The 17,575-nt window shown below is 45.9% G+C and overlaps 1 protein-coding gene across 1 annotated transcript in view; it reads left to right on the top strand.

Moving 5' to 3' along the window:
• The first annotated feature begins 16,983 nt into the window (after positions 1-16,983).
• Positions 16,984-17,575, top strand: part of LOC117349313 (ATP-dependent RNA helicase DDX19B) — a 28,146-nt gene continuing 27,554 nt past the window's right edge. The window contains exon 1 of the mRNA XM_033922609.1: positions 16,984-17,160. Within this exon, the coding sequence (XP_033778500.1) occupies positions 17,101-17,160 (60 nt within the window). The 5' untranslated portion in view covers positions 16,984-17,100. The remainder of the gene's footprint in view (positions 17,161-17,575) is intronic.

Raw genomic sequence — 17,575 nt, 5'->3', positions numbered from 1 at the left:
GTTTTTATCCCCGCTTTTCTTCTTTGCTCCTTTGTGTCCATGCCGACCTTTCAATGCCCTGCTCTAGAGAATAACACGGGTTTAAATTTTTCCCCGTCCCCATAGGAGCTCAATTTCCCGCCCCGTCCCTGTGAGTTTTGTCGCTGTCCCCTGTCCCATTCCTGTAAGCTCTGCCTTAACCACACAAGCCTCGAACACATGATTTTAAAGTGTTTGAGGTTTGTGCAGATGAGGACGGAGCTCAGGCATTGGTGGAATGAGGTGTTATGACATCACAATCTGAGCTCTAGAATGTTGCTACTTAGGATTTTAAAGCGTTTGAGGCTTGTGCGGATGAGGACGGAGCTTAGGCATTGGTGGAATGAACAGAAGAACATAAGAATTGCCGCTGTTAGGTCAAACCAGTGGTCCATCCTGCCCAGTAGTCCACTCACACAGTGGCCCTCAGGTCAAAGACCAGCACTCTAAATGAGTCCAGCCTCACCTGCGTATATTCCAGTTTAGCAAGAACTTGTCCAACTTAATTTTGAAACCCTGAAGTGTGTTTTCCCCTATGACAGACTCCGGAAGAACGTTCGAGTTTTCTACCACTCTCTGGGTGAAGAAGAACTTCCTAACGTTCGTATGTAATCTATCCCCTTTCAACTTTAGAGAGTGCCCTCTCGTTCTCCCTACCTTGGAGAGGGTGAACAACCTGTCCTTATCCACTAAGTCTATTCCCTTCAGTATTTTGAACGTTTCGGTCATGTCTCCTCTTTTCAAGGGAGAAGAGGCCCAGTTTCTCTAATCTCTCATTGTACGGCAACTCCTCCAGCCCCTTAACCATTTTAGTCGCTCTTCTCTGGACCCTTTCGAGCAGTACCATGTCCTTCTTCATGTACGGTGACCAGTGCTGGACGCAGTACTCCAGGTAAGGGCGCACCATGGCCCGGTACAGCGGCATGATAACCTTCTCCGATCTGTTCATGATCCCCTTCTTTATCATTCCTAGCATTCTGTTTGCCCTTTTTGCCGCCGCCGCACATTGTGTGGACGGCTTCATCGACATGTCAATCAGAACTCCCAAGTCTCTTTCCTGGGAGGTCTCTCCAAGTACTGCCACGGACATCCTGTATTCGTGCATGAGATTTTTGTTACCGACCTGCATCACCTTACACTTATCCACGTTGAACCTCATTTGCCATGTCGCAGCCCATTTCTCAAGCATGTTTATGTCACGTTGCAGATCTTCGCAATCCTCCTGCGTCTTCACTACTCAGAATAGCTTAGTATCGTCCGCAAATTTAATCACCTCGATCGTCGTACCGATGTCCAGATCATTTATAAAGATGTTGAAGAGCACGGGTCCAAGCACCGAGCCTTGCAGCACCCCATTGGTTACACTCATCCAGTCCGAGTATTGTCCATTTATCCCCACTCTCTGTTTCCCATGCTCCAGCCGTTTTTGATCCACGTGAGTACTTCACCCTCGATTCCATGACTCGCAATCTTCCGAAGTAGTCGTTCATGTGGAACCTTGTTGAACGCCTTCTGAAAATCCAGATAAACAATGTCGACTGGATCGCCCTTGTCTATCCGCCTGTTTACCCCCTCGAAGAAGTGCAGCAAGTTTGTCAGACAAGATCTGCCTTTGCTGAAGCCGTGCTGGCTGGTCCTCATCAGACCGTGTCCGTCAAGGTGATCAATGATGCGGTCCTTTATCAGCGCCTCTACCATCTTTCCTGGTACCAAGGTCAGACTCACCGGTCTGTAGTTTCCCAGATCTCCCCTCGAACTCTTTTTGAAGATCGGCATAACATTTGCCACCTTCCAGTCTTCCGGAATCTTCCCCGATTTGATTGACAGGTTGACTATTAGTTGAAGCAATTCAGCTATAGTCCCTTTCAGTTCCTTGATGACCCTCGGATGGATGCCATCTGGTCCCGGGGATTTGTCGCTCTTTAGCCTATCAATCTGTCTGTATACCTCTTCCAGACTGACCGTCAGCCCTGTCAGTTTCCCGCCTTCATTTCCAGCATAGAGTCTGATGGGTCCGGTATGTTGCGTATATCCTCTTCGGTAAATACAGACGCAAAAAATGTGTTCAGTTTATCAGCGATTACTTTATCTTCCTTTACTACTCCCTTTATTCCATGGTCATCCAATGAGGCATTATGACATCACAAGCTGAGTTCTAGAACGTTGCTACTTAGGATTTTAAAGTGTTTGAGGCTTGTGCAGATGAGGACGGAGCTTAGGCATTGGTGGAATGAGGCATTATGACATCACAATCTGAGCTCTAGAATGTTGCTACTTATGATTTTAAAGCGTTTGAGGCTTTACAGATGAGGATGGAGCTTGGAGGAATAGAGCAGGGTCAGGAAAAGAACTCGCAGGGACGGGAAAATGAATTCCCACAGGGCTGGGGAATACTTTGTCCCCATGTCATTCTCTACCCTGTTCTGCCTCTGCCATTCCCTCCTTTACTCTCCATTCTACACTTTACAATTGTCATGTCTCCTTGTACGGTATTATAATTTTCCAAGTTTTCTCTGTGGCACAATCTCAGTGAGAGATGGGGGTAAAATCCTCCAGAAGAAAAGACCACTTTCTCTACCAGTCCCTTTATCCAAATTATTTTTTTTCCTATTTACCATTTATTTCATATGTTCTCCTTTCTACTACCATTACTATTTATCACTTCTATAGTGCTGAAAGGCATACGCAGCGCTATACATGTTGACATTTAATAAACAGTCCCTGCTCTGAAGAGCTGACAATCTAACTTGGGCTGACAGACGTAACATACAGGGTTAAATATGCAGAACCCAAGGTGAAAGGAGTTAGGAGTTTTGAACACTGCCAGAGACAGAGCCCGCTGGAGGGATTTGGCCAGCTTGCTCCAAGCATGCAGTGGCAGCAAGGTAGAAGGGACAGAGTTGGCAGAGGAAGAGAAGGGCACAGACAGAAGGGACTTATCAGCTGAGCAGAGCTCACAGGGGGGGGGGGGGGGACATATGGAGAGATAAATGAAGAGAGATAGTGAGGGCAGTATGAGGAGTTTGAACTGTATTTGGAAACAGATAAGAAGCCAATGAAGAGGGGTAACGGGAGTAAAGCGGTCCTCATGGAATATGAGTCATGCAGCTGAATTCTGGATGGACTGGAGGGGAGCGAGGTCTAAGCGGAAGGCCTGAGAGCAGCGAATTGCAGTAGTCTAAGCGGAAGGTGGTGAGGGCGCGGGCGAGGGTTTTGGTAGCGTGCTCAGAGAGGAAGGGTTGGAGTTCGGTAACATTAGAGAGGAAGAAACGCCAGGTTTTAGCGACATGTCGTATTTGGGCAGAGAGGAGTCAAAGATGACCCTGAGGTTGCGAGAAGACAAGACAGGGTGGATGAGAGTGTTGTCCACGGAGACGGAGAGCGGGGGGAGGATGAGCAGCTCCGTTTTAGCCAGCGGTGAGACATCCAGGTGGCCAATCTCCCCATTCCCGCTGCATCTATTGTCCGTTTATCATTTCTGTTGGAGCAGGATGACAGGCGGAGAGGCATGGACCATCTCACCCATAATAAACCCCCTTCCTTAACTGGCATCTCTCCAGCCCAGAAGCTGCTCTCCCACACTCACCAATTAAGTTAACATTTGTCCCCCCCCCAAAAAAAAAAAAAAAAAAGGAAGCTCAGCATTTGAAGTAATCGAAATAAAATCAGACAAGTTAGATGTCACAGGCAGGGTTTTTTAAAGAACGGATCCAGCACCGCCACAGTTTGTGGCACTAATTCCCTGGCATCTAATGAAAGAAGAAAGAGTCCAGTTCACAACAAGGGCAGTCATGGCATAGACCTGGGCTTGCTTGAAGCCCGAGAGCCACATTTAAAGGCAAGGTAATGACAAAAAGAACCACCACCCCAAAAACAGGGTCGCTGTCTTTCCTGAGACGCTCAGAGCATAACATGAAATCATAACGATTGAAGGTAACGCGCGCGAGGAAAGAGGAAGCGACAGTTTGGGAGGGAAGCAACAAAGGGTTGCTGTGGGTTTCTTTGGAGAGGCAGAGGGTCCCGGAAGGGTGGGAAGCCCACGAATTCGCCCCCCGAGAAGGGGAGGTTCGCCAAACTTGATTATTCCACTTTGATCTTTTGCGCGTCTGACCTAGCGATACAGGAAAACATCGAGCAATTTAGCGCAGGAAAACATCGCCCTCTCGAAAGTTGCAAGCTTAAAAGTCTAGGCGATTGTATCCAGCTTCCCTCCACACACACCCCCCCCCTTACCTTTTATCTCAGGCAGAAGAAGACCCTCAGCTAGTCCGAGCCCAGACGTTGTCCGAGCTCAAATGAGGGGGTGGGGAGGGAAAGAACGGAGCCCCTCAAAGAAGCGGCTGGCAAGAGCTGCTCTCCTTACGCCCCTCCGTGTTTACAAACAAAAAATGAAATAAAAGCAAACCCAAAGCCTCGGGAATCTCAGCAACATGTGGCATGCGGAGCTCCAGCGTCCCAAAGCTTCCCGGACTTGACGCCGATTCCGGGGGCGTCTGGAGCATTTCCACCCCACAATGACTGCCTCGAAGTCCGTCCGATGCATCAAATCGAACGTTGGAAACACCCGCAGTCCTTTCTAGTGAATGGCAGGCGCTCGGGTGCCAAGGTGGCTTCAGATGGCAGGGAGACCTTCGCAGCTGGCATGACGATCGTCCTGTGCCCAGGCCCCTTGGGGTCCCCCTCCCCTCCCCTCCCGGCTTTAAGGGTTGGCACAGAGGGATCCGGCCGCCGGCTGAGAATGCTCCGGATCCAGCTGTCACAACCTCTGCCTGGATCGTTCAAGTCAGGGCTCATCGGATTTGTAAGTCTAGGATCCCTGGTCGTGCAATATACGATTATTAAACAGGCAAGCAAAAAAAAAAAAAAAAATATCATTCCTGACAGCCGGCAAATGGGAGGGAAGCCCTTGGGTTTTCGGATCTATTTTTCAAGCGGTATCATTTGGGATTATAACAGCCTCAGAAATGCACTTTGTGGGTGCAATTTGACGTATGTGTGCAATCCATAGATTTTACTGGATCAACGAGAAGAACAGCTGTAAAGCTTCAAAACTAATGATAAATGTCCTGGGGTGGGGGTGGGGGGAACCCTAAAACGGTTCATTTAATTTTAGGGGCGTTATACTCAAACGGACTTCCCCCCCTCCCCCATTTTGTGCCTAAGGGAAGGGGGGGGGCAGATACCTTTATGAAATAAGGCGCCCAGTTTTGGTTCCAGCCCCGTAATGTCCGCAAAGGCGGCACAAGAGGGTCCGGGCTCAGCGTCATCTCTCTGCGGGCTGCTGTGCCATGACGTCAGCGCTCCGATGACGTCAGCCTCAACCCAAAGATTCAGGCTTCGGGTTCGCGAGGAAGGGCAGCAGAGTTGAAGCAAACGAGGGAGGGGGGGGGAGGGGGCAACATATTTAAGAACAACGAGAGACTTTAAAAAAAAAGGTTTCCATAAACTCCGAAAGACACTTACTTTGAGATCCAAAATGAGGTGTCGCCAGAACCAGACGGAAGAAATAGTTCTATAGGAGGGTGTTCGATTTCTACTATGTTGGACTGTGTTTACAGGCTTCTGTGTTGCTATTTTGAATGTAGTTTAATTGAAAATGATGCATCTTGTTCTTTTTAACCTCTTCCTGACTGTCTTAGCATCTTGGTGGGATTTCTTAGTCGTCCTATCTGCATTTTGAGGTTTATTATGACTTAAATGCCCAAACTACATGCATAAAATATGTTGTATGGTATGGCAGAGATGCCGGCCCAATGTATTAAGGTAAAATGCATAATAAGTTTCAAAAATAATATAAAAAATGATGTTGAAAATGCTATACCAGGGGGTGCTGAAAAGTTCTCAGCTCAACCAAGAAAAGAATGACGTGGATATGGTTTAATCAATGATCTGAAACAACGTCAAAACAGAGAATTTCGTTTCTGCAAATTGGCACTTAACGAAACACGATAACACTCTTTTCAGCTAGAGAATGTTGGATGTTGGTTGGTTGGGCTGAGAACTTTCCAGCACCCCCTGGTATGTAATAAAAATGAACCATGTAATAAAAATGAAGCCATTGTGACATCACTGATGAGGTTGACTCTTATTGGTGGAATGAAGCATTATCACATCTAATCTAGTATTTATGAGATCCTCTATACCTGAAAAGGTTCGAGAGGACATACAAGTCAAAGGAACTAGAACTCTAGGAACATAAGAGGGAATAAGCAGGAGAAGAGTTAGAAGAGAAGCGGCAGAAGCTCTATAACATAAATGCGTGAAGTGTGAGGTTATCATTGCATATATAACATTTTCTAAAAACATAAGAATTGCTGTTGCTGGGTCAGACCAGTGGTCCATCGAGACCAGCAGTCCGCTCCCATGGCGGCCCTTAGGTCAAAGACCTAACTGAGTCTAGTCTAACTGACCTAAGACCTAACTGAGTCTAGCCTTAACTGCTTACATTCTGGTTCAGCAGGAACTTGTCTAACTTTATCTTGAATCCCTGAAGGGTGTTTTCCCCTATGACAGACTCCGGAAGAGCGTTCCAGTTTTCCACCACTCTCTGGGTGAAGAAGAACTTCCTTACGTTCGTACGGAATCTATCCCCTTTCAACTTTAGAGAGTGTCCTCTCGTTCTCTCTACCTTGGAGAGGGTGAACAACCTGCCTTTATTTACTAAGTCTATTCCCTTCAGTATTTTGAATGATTCGATCATGTCCCCTCTCAATCTCCTCTGTTCGAGGGAGAAGAGGACCAGTTTCTCCAGTCTCTCGCTGTACAGCAACTCCTCCAGCCCTTTAATCATTTTAGTTGCTCTTCTCTGGACCCTTTCGAGTAGTACCGTGTCCTTCTTCATGTGCTGGACGCAGTACTCCAGGTGAGGGCGTCAATGTCAACGGAGTGTATTGTCCCAAAGAGGACATCACAATCTCAGCTCTAGTTACCAAAGATTGAAAGTCTTCACACTACCAGGGGGTGATGAAAAGTTCTCAGCCCAACCAAGACGAGACATACGTGGATATGATTCAATCAATGATCTGAAACAATGTCAAAAAGCATAGAATTTTTAATGTGCAAATTAGCACTTAACAAAATAAGAGAACACTCTTTTCAGCTACAGAATGTTGGATGTTGGTTGACTGGACTGAGAACTTTTCAGCCCTCCCCCCCCCCCCCCCCAAGCCAAGTATAGGTCAATCAAGCCCTTATGACATCACAGATGAGGATGGCTCTTATTGGTGGAATGAGGCATTATGACATCACAACCTCAGCTCTGGAATGTTGCTGTGAGGGGGTGCTGAAAAGTTCTCAGCCAAACCACTCAACTTCCTAAATTTTGAGCATTATTTTGCCACTGTAGCTGAAAAGACTATTACCGTATTTCATTGCAGAAACGAAATGATATGTTTTGACATTGTTTCAGATCATTGATTAAAACCATATCCACATAATTCTCATCTTGGTTGGGCTGAGACCTTTTCGGCACCCCCTTCCTAGAAAACAAATTCTTCCCAGCCTCTTGGATTTAAATTACTGCAACAGTTGAGGTCCCTGCAGGTTAAATCTATGGGGTCTCACAAGAATCGACAAAGCAGCTAAGCTCATTTCCATCCAGTGCAAGCTTGTCTCCTGAGTTCTGACACTCTCTGAAGTGTGCGTCTCTCTCAGGATGGTGCCATCACATGGATTTGTTTTGCACATATCATGACAGATGAGAACTTTACTTTTAAGCTAAGTATACTGGGTATGACCTCAATCTCTCAAATGTACTGCCAGCACCTGTGATACTTGCATTCTTTCTGGAAATTGAAAACCATAATATACAGGTGATATATTCAAGTTAATACACAATTTGTAACATTATTGGTTGCCATATATCTGGTCAGTGGTGTTTGAGGATGATGTCTAAAACAGCATCCCAGACAATTTGCCTCTAAAGAACCTAAGAATAACCTTAGCCAAGTAACCCGTTCTCATGGTGGACAATCTAGGTCACTAGTACCTGGCCAAAACCCAAGGAGTAGCAACATTCCAGAATCCTAAAGAGGAGCAACATTCCATGCTATCGATCCAGGGCAAGCAGTGGCTTCCCCCACGTCTCAATGCCTCCTTTAATTAGCCCAGCAAATTACAGTAGTATTCTGCATTAACTATTTGGCCCTTTGGAAGAGTCAGTCGTTGCAATACCTCCCTGATCCCACAACACTGTGGCCATGACCTTTCCTGCTGATGTTTGGATTTTGAATTTCCTTGGCCTTGCCATTGAATAGACTGTTGTTTTGTCTCAGGATCATGTTTTCATCAACAGTTAATAATCATTCCAAATGTTTGCAGCAAAATCATTTGGGTACCCATTTGGCGAAAGAAAGCGAGGAGAGAGAGAGAGAGAGAGAGAAAAAGAGAGAGAGAGAGAGAGAAAGAGAGAGGAGAGAGAAGAGAGACAAACTGCCGGGTTTTGGAAAGTCCATCCAGGTTTCCCCGTACATCTGGTAACCAGGACAGGATTAACCAATAGCCCCCCCCCCCCCCCCCCAATCGATGGTAAGTAAGACAAGCAAGCAATGCAGGTAAGAAAGGCAACAGGAACTGTAATTGTGCAAGTGGTGCTGCTTGCCCAAAGCTTCCCTCTGACGCAGCTTCCTGTTCCGCCTTGGCGCATGGTGGGGTGGGGCAGGGCAGGGGGCCCAGTGTACTTGGGGCCTAGGGGCCCTCGATGAATTAATCCTGCCCTGCTGGTAACCCTACATTTAGAGCAGTGGTCTCAAACTCCAACCCTTTCAGGGCCACATTTGGGATTTGTAGGTACTTGGAGGGCCTCAGAAAAAAATAGTTAATGTCTTATTAAAGAAATGACAATTTTGCAAGAGGTAAAACTCTTTCTAGTTTATAAATCTTTCCTTTTGGCTAAGTCTTAATAATAATAAGAGACATATGATCAAGAAACGGTTTTATTTTACTTTTGTAATTATGATAAACATACCGAGGGCCTCAAAATAGAACCTGGCGGGCCGCATGTGGCCCCTGAGCTGCGAGTTTGAGACCACTGATTTAGAGGAACAGCGTGACCCCTGCATTTAGTGAGGGTCCCAGTTACTGTTTCCTCTAAGCTAAGTGGGCGTCCGCCAACCGCATTGCTGCCAGTGGGGAAGGGGATGGTGCTTCATCCACTAGGAACAGGCAGGTTACCTGGAGTCCTGTCGAGCTTGTCTGTCCCTCACTAGTGAAAATGTGACCGTGAAACATCATCCCCTACCACCACCACTGGTAGGATTACAAGTGGAGGACTCCTGCTCAGTTTAGCATCCCTAGAAACCACCAGTGAATAGCTTGTGGGGCAGGGCAGATAGTGGGGCCTGAGCAGTGCTTGACAGGATCCTCCAATTGTCGATTACTAGGGTTCCCAGATTTTCTGCTTGCAATCTCACTTCACATTCTACAGCCCTATAAGACAAACCAGAAACCGCTATCTTTTTGCATACCCAAGCATTACCAATTGTAAATACAAAATCTTTCTGGATAGAACTTTTGCGTACCAAGCAAACAAACACCACCACTGGCTAGACAACTACATTAATAAAGCTAGACTGACCTACAACGCTTTTAGAAAACTCATAAAAACGGCCTTATTCGACAGATATATCACCTAAACAGAATCTTCACCGAACACTTCTTTCTTTTCTCGTTCCCAAAATACCCCCTCTGAAATCCTAATCAAACCGTATTTTGCAATCCGGGACATGTCTTCTAATATGTCCCCCCTGAAAAATTCTTAAACTGTATATTGTAATTTTCGATGTATTTTTTGTCATTCGCGACCTTTTCCTAACAGGTCACTCTCGGAAATGTCTTAGCGTACTGCACATTTTATATTTTCGCATTCTTAAAGTTTCTGTACTCTGTATTTCCTCTGATATCTGCATATTGTAACTCGCTGAATGTCCAGCTCTCTTGAATGTAAACCGCCTAGAAGTTGCAAGATTGTGGCGGTATAGAAAAATTAAGTTATTATTATTATTATTTTACCCTGGCAGTAAAAATGGCCATAGTGTGCAGAAATGACCCACATATGGACGCACTAAGGCCTCTTTTCACCGCAGTTCAATAAAAAAGCCCTAGAATAAGGTTGCACTATAACAGTGTCTCTCAAACTTTCTCGAGCCGGGACACACTAAAGGTAGTGGTTACGACTTGAGGCACCAAGAAGTGCGCGGACGTCACTGTGATGACATCACGCATATGTGTGACATCATCATGTTGACATCCACGCAGAGGCCTTCCAGGTGGGCCCTGAGACACCAGTAGGGGGCGCCAGCAGGGAAGAGGGCCAGAGAGAAGGAGAGGCACTGGCGCCAGCCGATTGCCTACAGCAGCGTTTCTCAACTACTTCAAGCTAAGTACCCCCTAAGTCTAACAAATATCACTGAGTACCCCAACCACAGAGCTCCCTAGGCCCAGATCCCACCCCTTTTACTAATTGTAATGCAGTTTTTTCCATTCGTTTTTCATATACACACAATACACTTTTCCCTCCGCATTCTTTGTGATAGGGGATTAACAGACCCGCGAATACAGAGAAACCGCAAATAACTTTTTCATATGTTATTCGCTGTTTTCTATTAAAAACCATCGTGAATATGGTAAAACCATGAATAACATAGTGGGAGACCTGGCTTGTTCCTGAAGGAGAGGCAAAACACGGTGAAGAAAGTGCTGGGAATTGGCGATTTTCTCTGTAAACGCTTGGAATCAGCGATTTCTCTATGCAAGCTGATGTCATTTGGGGGGAGGAGCCAGCAAGCTAAAAACCATGAATCATCGAAACCGCGAATGCTAAAACCGCGAATACGGAAGGTGAGGTGTATACACAGCTGATATAAATTATCAAAACTGACACATTTCAATCACTATATTGGAAATAAAATCATTTTACCTATTGGTGATCCTCTGCAGGCTGCTATAATTAGCTTTAAAGGTGAGACAGGGAGGCCAGGGGGGAAGCTGGAGGATGCTAGAGAGAAGGGGGGGAATTGGGCAGCACTAGCACTTTACCGCGTGGGGAAGTCAGCTGGCAGGCGCCTCTCTTCCTCCTCAGTGTGCCGCGGCACACTTGGAATCTCAGCAGGCACAGTTTGAGATAAACCACCATACCGTAAAAACACCAGTCACAACTTTAATTGTGGAGAATTAAGAGGTTGTGATGACCTGGAACATTTCTATTCCAGCTGATAGAAAAACTTAATGCAAGGAAACCAGAGCACTGATAATACAGTATTACACGAAGAAAGAAAAAAATGCTGAAGTGCCAAGAAATTCAGTCAGAAACCAAAAACATGTGGCAGAAAGATACAGAAGGGTTTTCCATCTTGCTGGCTGTCACAGACTTGATTAAATACGCCATCCGCGCACACCTTGATAAATTGCCTACACACGTTACATCTTATGAACTTCGTAAGTAATCGGTCTTTGGCACAATGCAAGTTCGACAGTGAGCGCGCTGAGAGACACCACACGCTCCAAACACCCAGGCTTGAGCATGCAGTCCGTTATGTGTTGAAGACGGTCCAATATCCGATTCATTCCACCATTAAGATTCTGGGGGTCATTATTGATCAAAATCTGACTATGGGAAACCAAATATCTCAGGTAGTTCGGAAGGGATTTCATACTCTTTGGAAATTGCGTACTTTTGAGGGCTTATTTTGATTTCTCTGCTTTTAAATTGCTGGCACAGTCGTTGGTGCTCAGCCACCTAGACTAAGAAAAATCTGTTAAGACTGAAAATTATTCAAAACTCTGCAGTGAAAAAATGAATGGCTTCAATGCTAAGAAATGTAAGGTCATGCACCTCGGAAGCGGAAATCCATGCAGGACGTACTTCTTGAACGGAGAAACTTTAACTAGGACTTCAGCAGAACGAGATTTAGGAGTAATCATCAGTGCAGACATGAAAACTGCCAATCAAGTGGACAAGGCTTCATCTAAGGCAAGGCAGATATTGGGTTGTATCAATAGAAGTTTCGTCAGCCGAAAGCCTGAAGTCATAATGCCGTTGTACAGGGCCATGGTGAGACCTCATCTGGAGTACTGTGTGCAGTTCTGGAGGCCACATTACAGTAAAGATGTGTGCAGAATTGAATCGGTTCAACGGATGGCCACCAGGATGATCTCGGGGCTCAAGGGTCTCTCGTACGAAGAGAGGCTGAACAAATTGCAGCTCTACACTCTTGAGGAACATAGGGAGAGGGGAGACATGATCGAAACATTTAAGTACCTCACGGGACGTGTCGAAGTGGAAGATGATATTTTCTTTCTCAAGGGACCCTCGGCCACAAGAGGGCACCCGCTCAAACTCAGGGGCGGAAAATTTCATGGCGACACCAGAAGGTATTTCTTCACAGAGAGAGTGGTTGATCATTGGAACAAGCTTCCAGTGCAGGTGATCGAGGCAGACAGCGTGCCAGACTTTAAGAATACATGGGATACCCATGTGGGATCCCTACGAGGGTCAAGGTAAGGAAATTGGGTCATTAGGGCACAGACAGGGAGTGGGTAAGCAGAGTGGGCAGACTTGATGGGCTGTAGCCCTTTTCTGCCGTCATCTTCTATGTTTCTATGTTCTATGTAATTGTTAGGGAATAATAAAATTTTAAATTAGTTTGGGGCCCATTGGCAGATTTTACTGCATCTATATAATTGATATCTCTCTTTAATATAGGTTTGTTTATTATACACATGCATATCCAGGAGGGTGGGGAGGGGGCTGGTATTTTATTGTATTATGAATAATTTTGTTTACATCATTGATTAGTAATAGGGTTGGGGGGAAAATGATGGCTTTAAGGGGTCCTTTTATCAAGCTGCGGTAGGGGTTTAACGCATGGAAATACCGCGCGTTAAACCGTCTGCCACGCTAGCCACTAACGCCTGCATTGAGAAGTTTGTGGATTTCTGGAAGACCAGGTTCACAGGTGGCTGTAAATTGCCTTCAGTATGGATTCCAGAAGGGACATAACTAACATGACCATTTATTTTTTTTCCTCAAAACAGGACATCTACTAGTCTTTAAATAATAACATTGTAGATATCTGTCTTTCTTTCTCTCTCCCTGCTCCCTCCTGCCCTTTCTTTCTTTCTCTCCCTGCCCTCCCTTTCTTTCTTTTTCTCTCCCTGCCCCCCTTTCTTTCTCTCTTCCTGCCCCATCCCACCCCCACCGATTTCTTCCTGCTTCCCCACCACCGACACAGTAACAGGCCAGGTGTGTGCAGCAACTTTACAAGCGGCAGGCCCACAAGCCTTCCTCCCGACGTCAATTCTGAGTTGCTAGCCCAGAACTTCCTCTCCGACGTCAGAACTGATGTTGGGGAGAGGGGGGAATTCTATCTATCTAATTCTATCTATCTAAGTCTAACCAATAAAAATCTTCAAAGACTTCAGCGGACCCAGAACACTGACCATGTTTCCCCGCTTCTGTCACACCAAAACTCACACTGGCTTCCGGTGATTTCTAGGAATCACTTTAAATGTACCTGCCTAATATTCAAGATCCTACATGGCATTCTTCGTCCCCTAATTCCACTATCCTGGAATTCTTCAAGACCTGACACTACCAGATCTGCCCACAAACTCAAACTATCTTTCCCTTCATTAAAAGGCGTCATGTATGCAGGTAAATTAGGGAAAACCCTTTTCTTCAAATTCACTGAGATTTGGAATAACCTCCCTGGCCCGCTGCGGAACCTAGGCTCATTCCAATTATTCCGAAAGCATCTGAAAACCTGGCTTTTCTCCAAAACGTTTATATAGTCCTATCACGTTGTCCCCAAGCATAGAGCCTTTTTAAAAAATTGTTACAGTGGGTTGCTCTCTTTCTGAAAATGGGACATTTCAGCGTCCCACAGCTGTGCTTGGGGACAACGGGATAAGCTACCTACAAACAGGATGGTCCCGTTCAAAACGGGACGTATGGTCATGTTAGACAAAACAGAATTGATTGTTAACACATGGGTAGTGCGTGCACATCTTGAAATTACCGGATGCCACAGCACGCCCCATGGTCCAGTTTTTTCTTGTGGTAGGCACGCGTTAGTGCTTACTGCCTCTTTGTAAAAGGGCCCCTAAATTTTCCCAATAAAATGGTGCCGCCTACAGCTCATTTGTTGACTTTTATTTTCGGATATTTTACTGAAGCTCCGTTTCATTATCTTGCCAAAGAGAGTGAAGAGAAAAATAAGGTAAACAGCGATGCTCACTTTACATACTGTTGGCTCTCTGCTTCCATTATTTTGCCCAGAAGAACCAGCCAAATGTCTGCAATTCTTTTTTTTATTGTTTATTATATTCTACTTGCAAACACAGCACTGGCGCTTATTTATGAAATATTTTTGGGAACAGATGGGAGAAAAACCTTTTGTAAATTAGGCCCACTTTCACTTGCTCTGTTACGGCTGTGACATATTTTATGGAAGAAGCACCACAAGTAGAAAATAAGAATAGCTTTACTGGATCAGACCATCTAGCCCAGTATCCCATCTTCACGGAGGCCAATCCAAGTCACAAGTACCTGACAAAAACCCAAATAGTAGCAGCATTCCATGCCACTGACCCATGTCTGTCTCAACAGCAGACTATGGACTTTTCCTCCAGGAACTTCACTTTCCTATTATTATTAATAATAATAATAACAGTTTATATACTGCAGGACCGTGAAGTTCTATGCAGTTTACAATGATTAGAAATGCTACAAATTGAGTAGAACTGACAAGTAAAACTAATGAATAGCGGCTCTAGAGATCAATTACAGTGGGAAAGATTGTACAAATCAGCTGCCTATGTACTCCTGGAACAGATATGTTTTTAGGTGTCTCCTGAATTCTCCATAAATTTTAGCATGCATAAGTACGGTAATTGTTCCAGATCTTTACCCCATAATGCTGCCTGATGTGAGAAAAGATGTTGATGATGACTTTTGAATTTACATCCTCTAACCGGTGGTTGAAGCCATGCCGTCTGAAATTGAGGTCATCCTCCCCCCTCTCCCAATTATTAATGTTCTAGTACAGGGATCTCAAAGTCCCTCCTCGAGGGCCGCAATCCAGTCGGGTTTTCAGGATTTCCCCAATGAATATGCATTGAAAGCAGTGCTTGCACATAGATCTCATACATATTCATTGGGGAAATCCTGAAAACCTGACTGGATTGCGGCCCTCAAGGAGGGACTTTGAGACCCCTGTTCTAGTATATTTGAAGGGCTGACTTTTCATAGGTAGGGCTTGATGCAGTTTAAATTCTTGCCCCTCAGTATTTAGCCAGTGGTGGGTACTGTTATTTATGCCTACGACTAGCATTGAATTTGCACATTCAGTGCTGGGACATATCCAGTCACTGACATTGAAAATCTGGGGGGTGGGGGGGGGTAAACTGGCTAGCACAGGGGTCTCAAAGTAGAGAGTTGCGCGGGGACAGAAATCCCACCCATCCCCGCCAGGATCCTCTCCGTCCCCACCCGTCCCCGCCAGGATCCTCTCCGACCCCACCCATCCCCGCAAGGAATTACCTCCATCCCCGCCCGTCCCCATAAAAAGCAGCAATTACTTCTGACAGGATCATCAATTCCTCAGTTTCTTTTGTGTTTGCGCTGCTATTTTCCTTGTGGAATCTCTTTGGTGGAACCTTTTTGTTTTCTGTTCAGGTAATTAACTTATAGCCCCCCTCTTTTACTACGGCTTACGTGTCCATTATATTATATGGACAAACCTGCTTCCAAAGCCTTCCATCCCCATGGGAGTCCCGTTGGCTATAGGGGGGTCCCCGTGGGAGTCCCGTGGGTTAGGGGGGGATTCCCGTGGGACTCCCGCGATCCCCGTTCCCATGCAGACCTCTATCTCAAAGTCCCTCCTTGAGAGCCGCAATCCAGTCGGGTTTTCAGGATTTCCCCTATGACTATGCATGAGATCTATTTGCATGCACTGCTTCAATGCATATTCATTGGGGAAATCCTGAAAACCCGACTGGATTCCGGCCCTTGAGAAGGGACTTTGAGACCCCCTGGCCGCTAGCACATGCCCAGTTAACTCGATATTACATTACAGATTTCTATTCTGCCTTTACCTTTCGGTTCAAAGTGGATTACAATAAGAGTTGTGGAGGGAAGGGTTACAAAGTTAGATCAGAGGTAGTTTCTGAGAGAGGGAAAGGTAGGATCAGGGTTAGGGGAGGTGTTCATGGTATTAGGCTTTACTCGGGAATTTCTTGAAGAGTAAAGTTTTTATATCCTTTCTGAACCTCTTGTAGTCAGGAGTTGATGTCAGTAGGATGGAGACTTGGTTATCTAGTCTTGCTGCTTGAGTGGCCAGTAGGCCGTGGTAAAGTTTTTTCTGTTTTACTTCCTTGATTGTGGGGTGAGTGAAAGGGGGGGGGGGGTGTTTTTCTATGTCTGGTAGAGGTAGTTTGGATAAAGCGGTTGTTTCGGTAGGTTGGGCTTTTCCCATTAATAGTTTTAAATAGTATACAGTAACATTTGAATTGTATTCTTTCTTGGATTGGAAGCCAGTGTGAGTCGATGTATGCCTCCGTGACGTGATCATATTTCTTCAAAGAGTAGATGAGTCTCAAAGCTGTATTTTGAATTGTTTGTAGTTGTTTAATCAGAGCTAACAAGCCATTTGTTAGGACTGCTAATTATGTAGTCTTATTTATGTATCTTTATTGTAACCCATGTACTGATGGTAACCCACCTGTATCCCTTACACTGACAAAATGCACCTTGATAGTAAACGACTTGTATTGTAATCCACTTGCATCCCATGTACTAACTAAATGTATCTTTATTGTAAACCGCTTCGAACTTCACGGTATAGCGGTATATAAGAAATAAATTATTATTATTATTATTATGTGCTAACACTGACCAATTAGCCGTGAATATCTGGAGCTAGCCAGACTCCATCCCTGAGATGCCCAGCCCAAATGCATTAGGAACTACTGTAAGCCCCGGAACGATTTTCTCGGGTCCAGCAGCGCCCACGGAAGGGAAAGGCAGAGGCACCGCGCCTGCGCATACTCCCTTCAGCCGAGGAGCGAAGAGAGAGAGACGCTCCGATGGCTACGGACTCGTGGGCGCTGGCCGTGGACGAGCAGGAGGCTGCGGCCGCCGAGTCTGTGAGTCTGGGCGAAACCAACTGTCGTGGATGGGGAGGGGGGAGGGAGTGGAGGAGGGCGCGCGCGCTCCCCGTTGAGACCAACGGAGCGAGCGGAGGGAGGGGAGCTCGCGCTCGGCCCAGAGCCACCCGCGTGGTGGGAGGGGGAGGGGGTTCCTTGTGGGACCAGCGGAGAGGACGGGGTCGTTTCTAGGGTGAGGTGGTAGCCTCCGGGTCTCTTACGTGTTTCCATATCGGGGGGGGGGGGGGGATTGAACCCTGACTTCTTTGCCCGCGAGGCCACTTTTCTTCTTTTGTAGGCGCTTGAGCGGATGTAGGCCTTAGCTTGAGTCAGACTAGATGGACCATTCGGGTCTTCTGCTGCCGTCATCTACTGAATTATCTTGTAGAGTGGTGTTTTTCAATCTACAGTGGAG

This window comes from Geotrypetes seraphini, chromosome 15, assembly GCF_902459505.1.
Source record: "Geotrypetes seraphini chromosome 15, aGeoSer1.1, whole genome shotgun sequence".
Taxonomy (NCBI): domain Eukaryota; kingdom Metazoa; phylum Chordata; class Amphibia; order Gymnophiona; family Dermophiidae; genus Geotrypetes; species Geotrypetes seraphini.
This window is presented reverse-complemented; position numbering and strand designations above follow the sequence as displayed.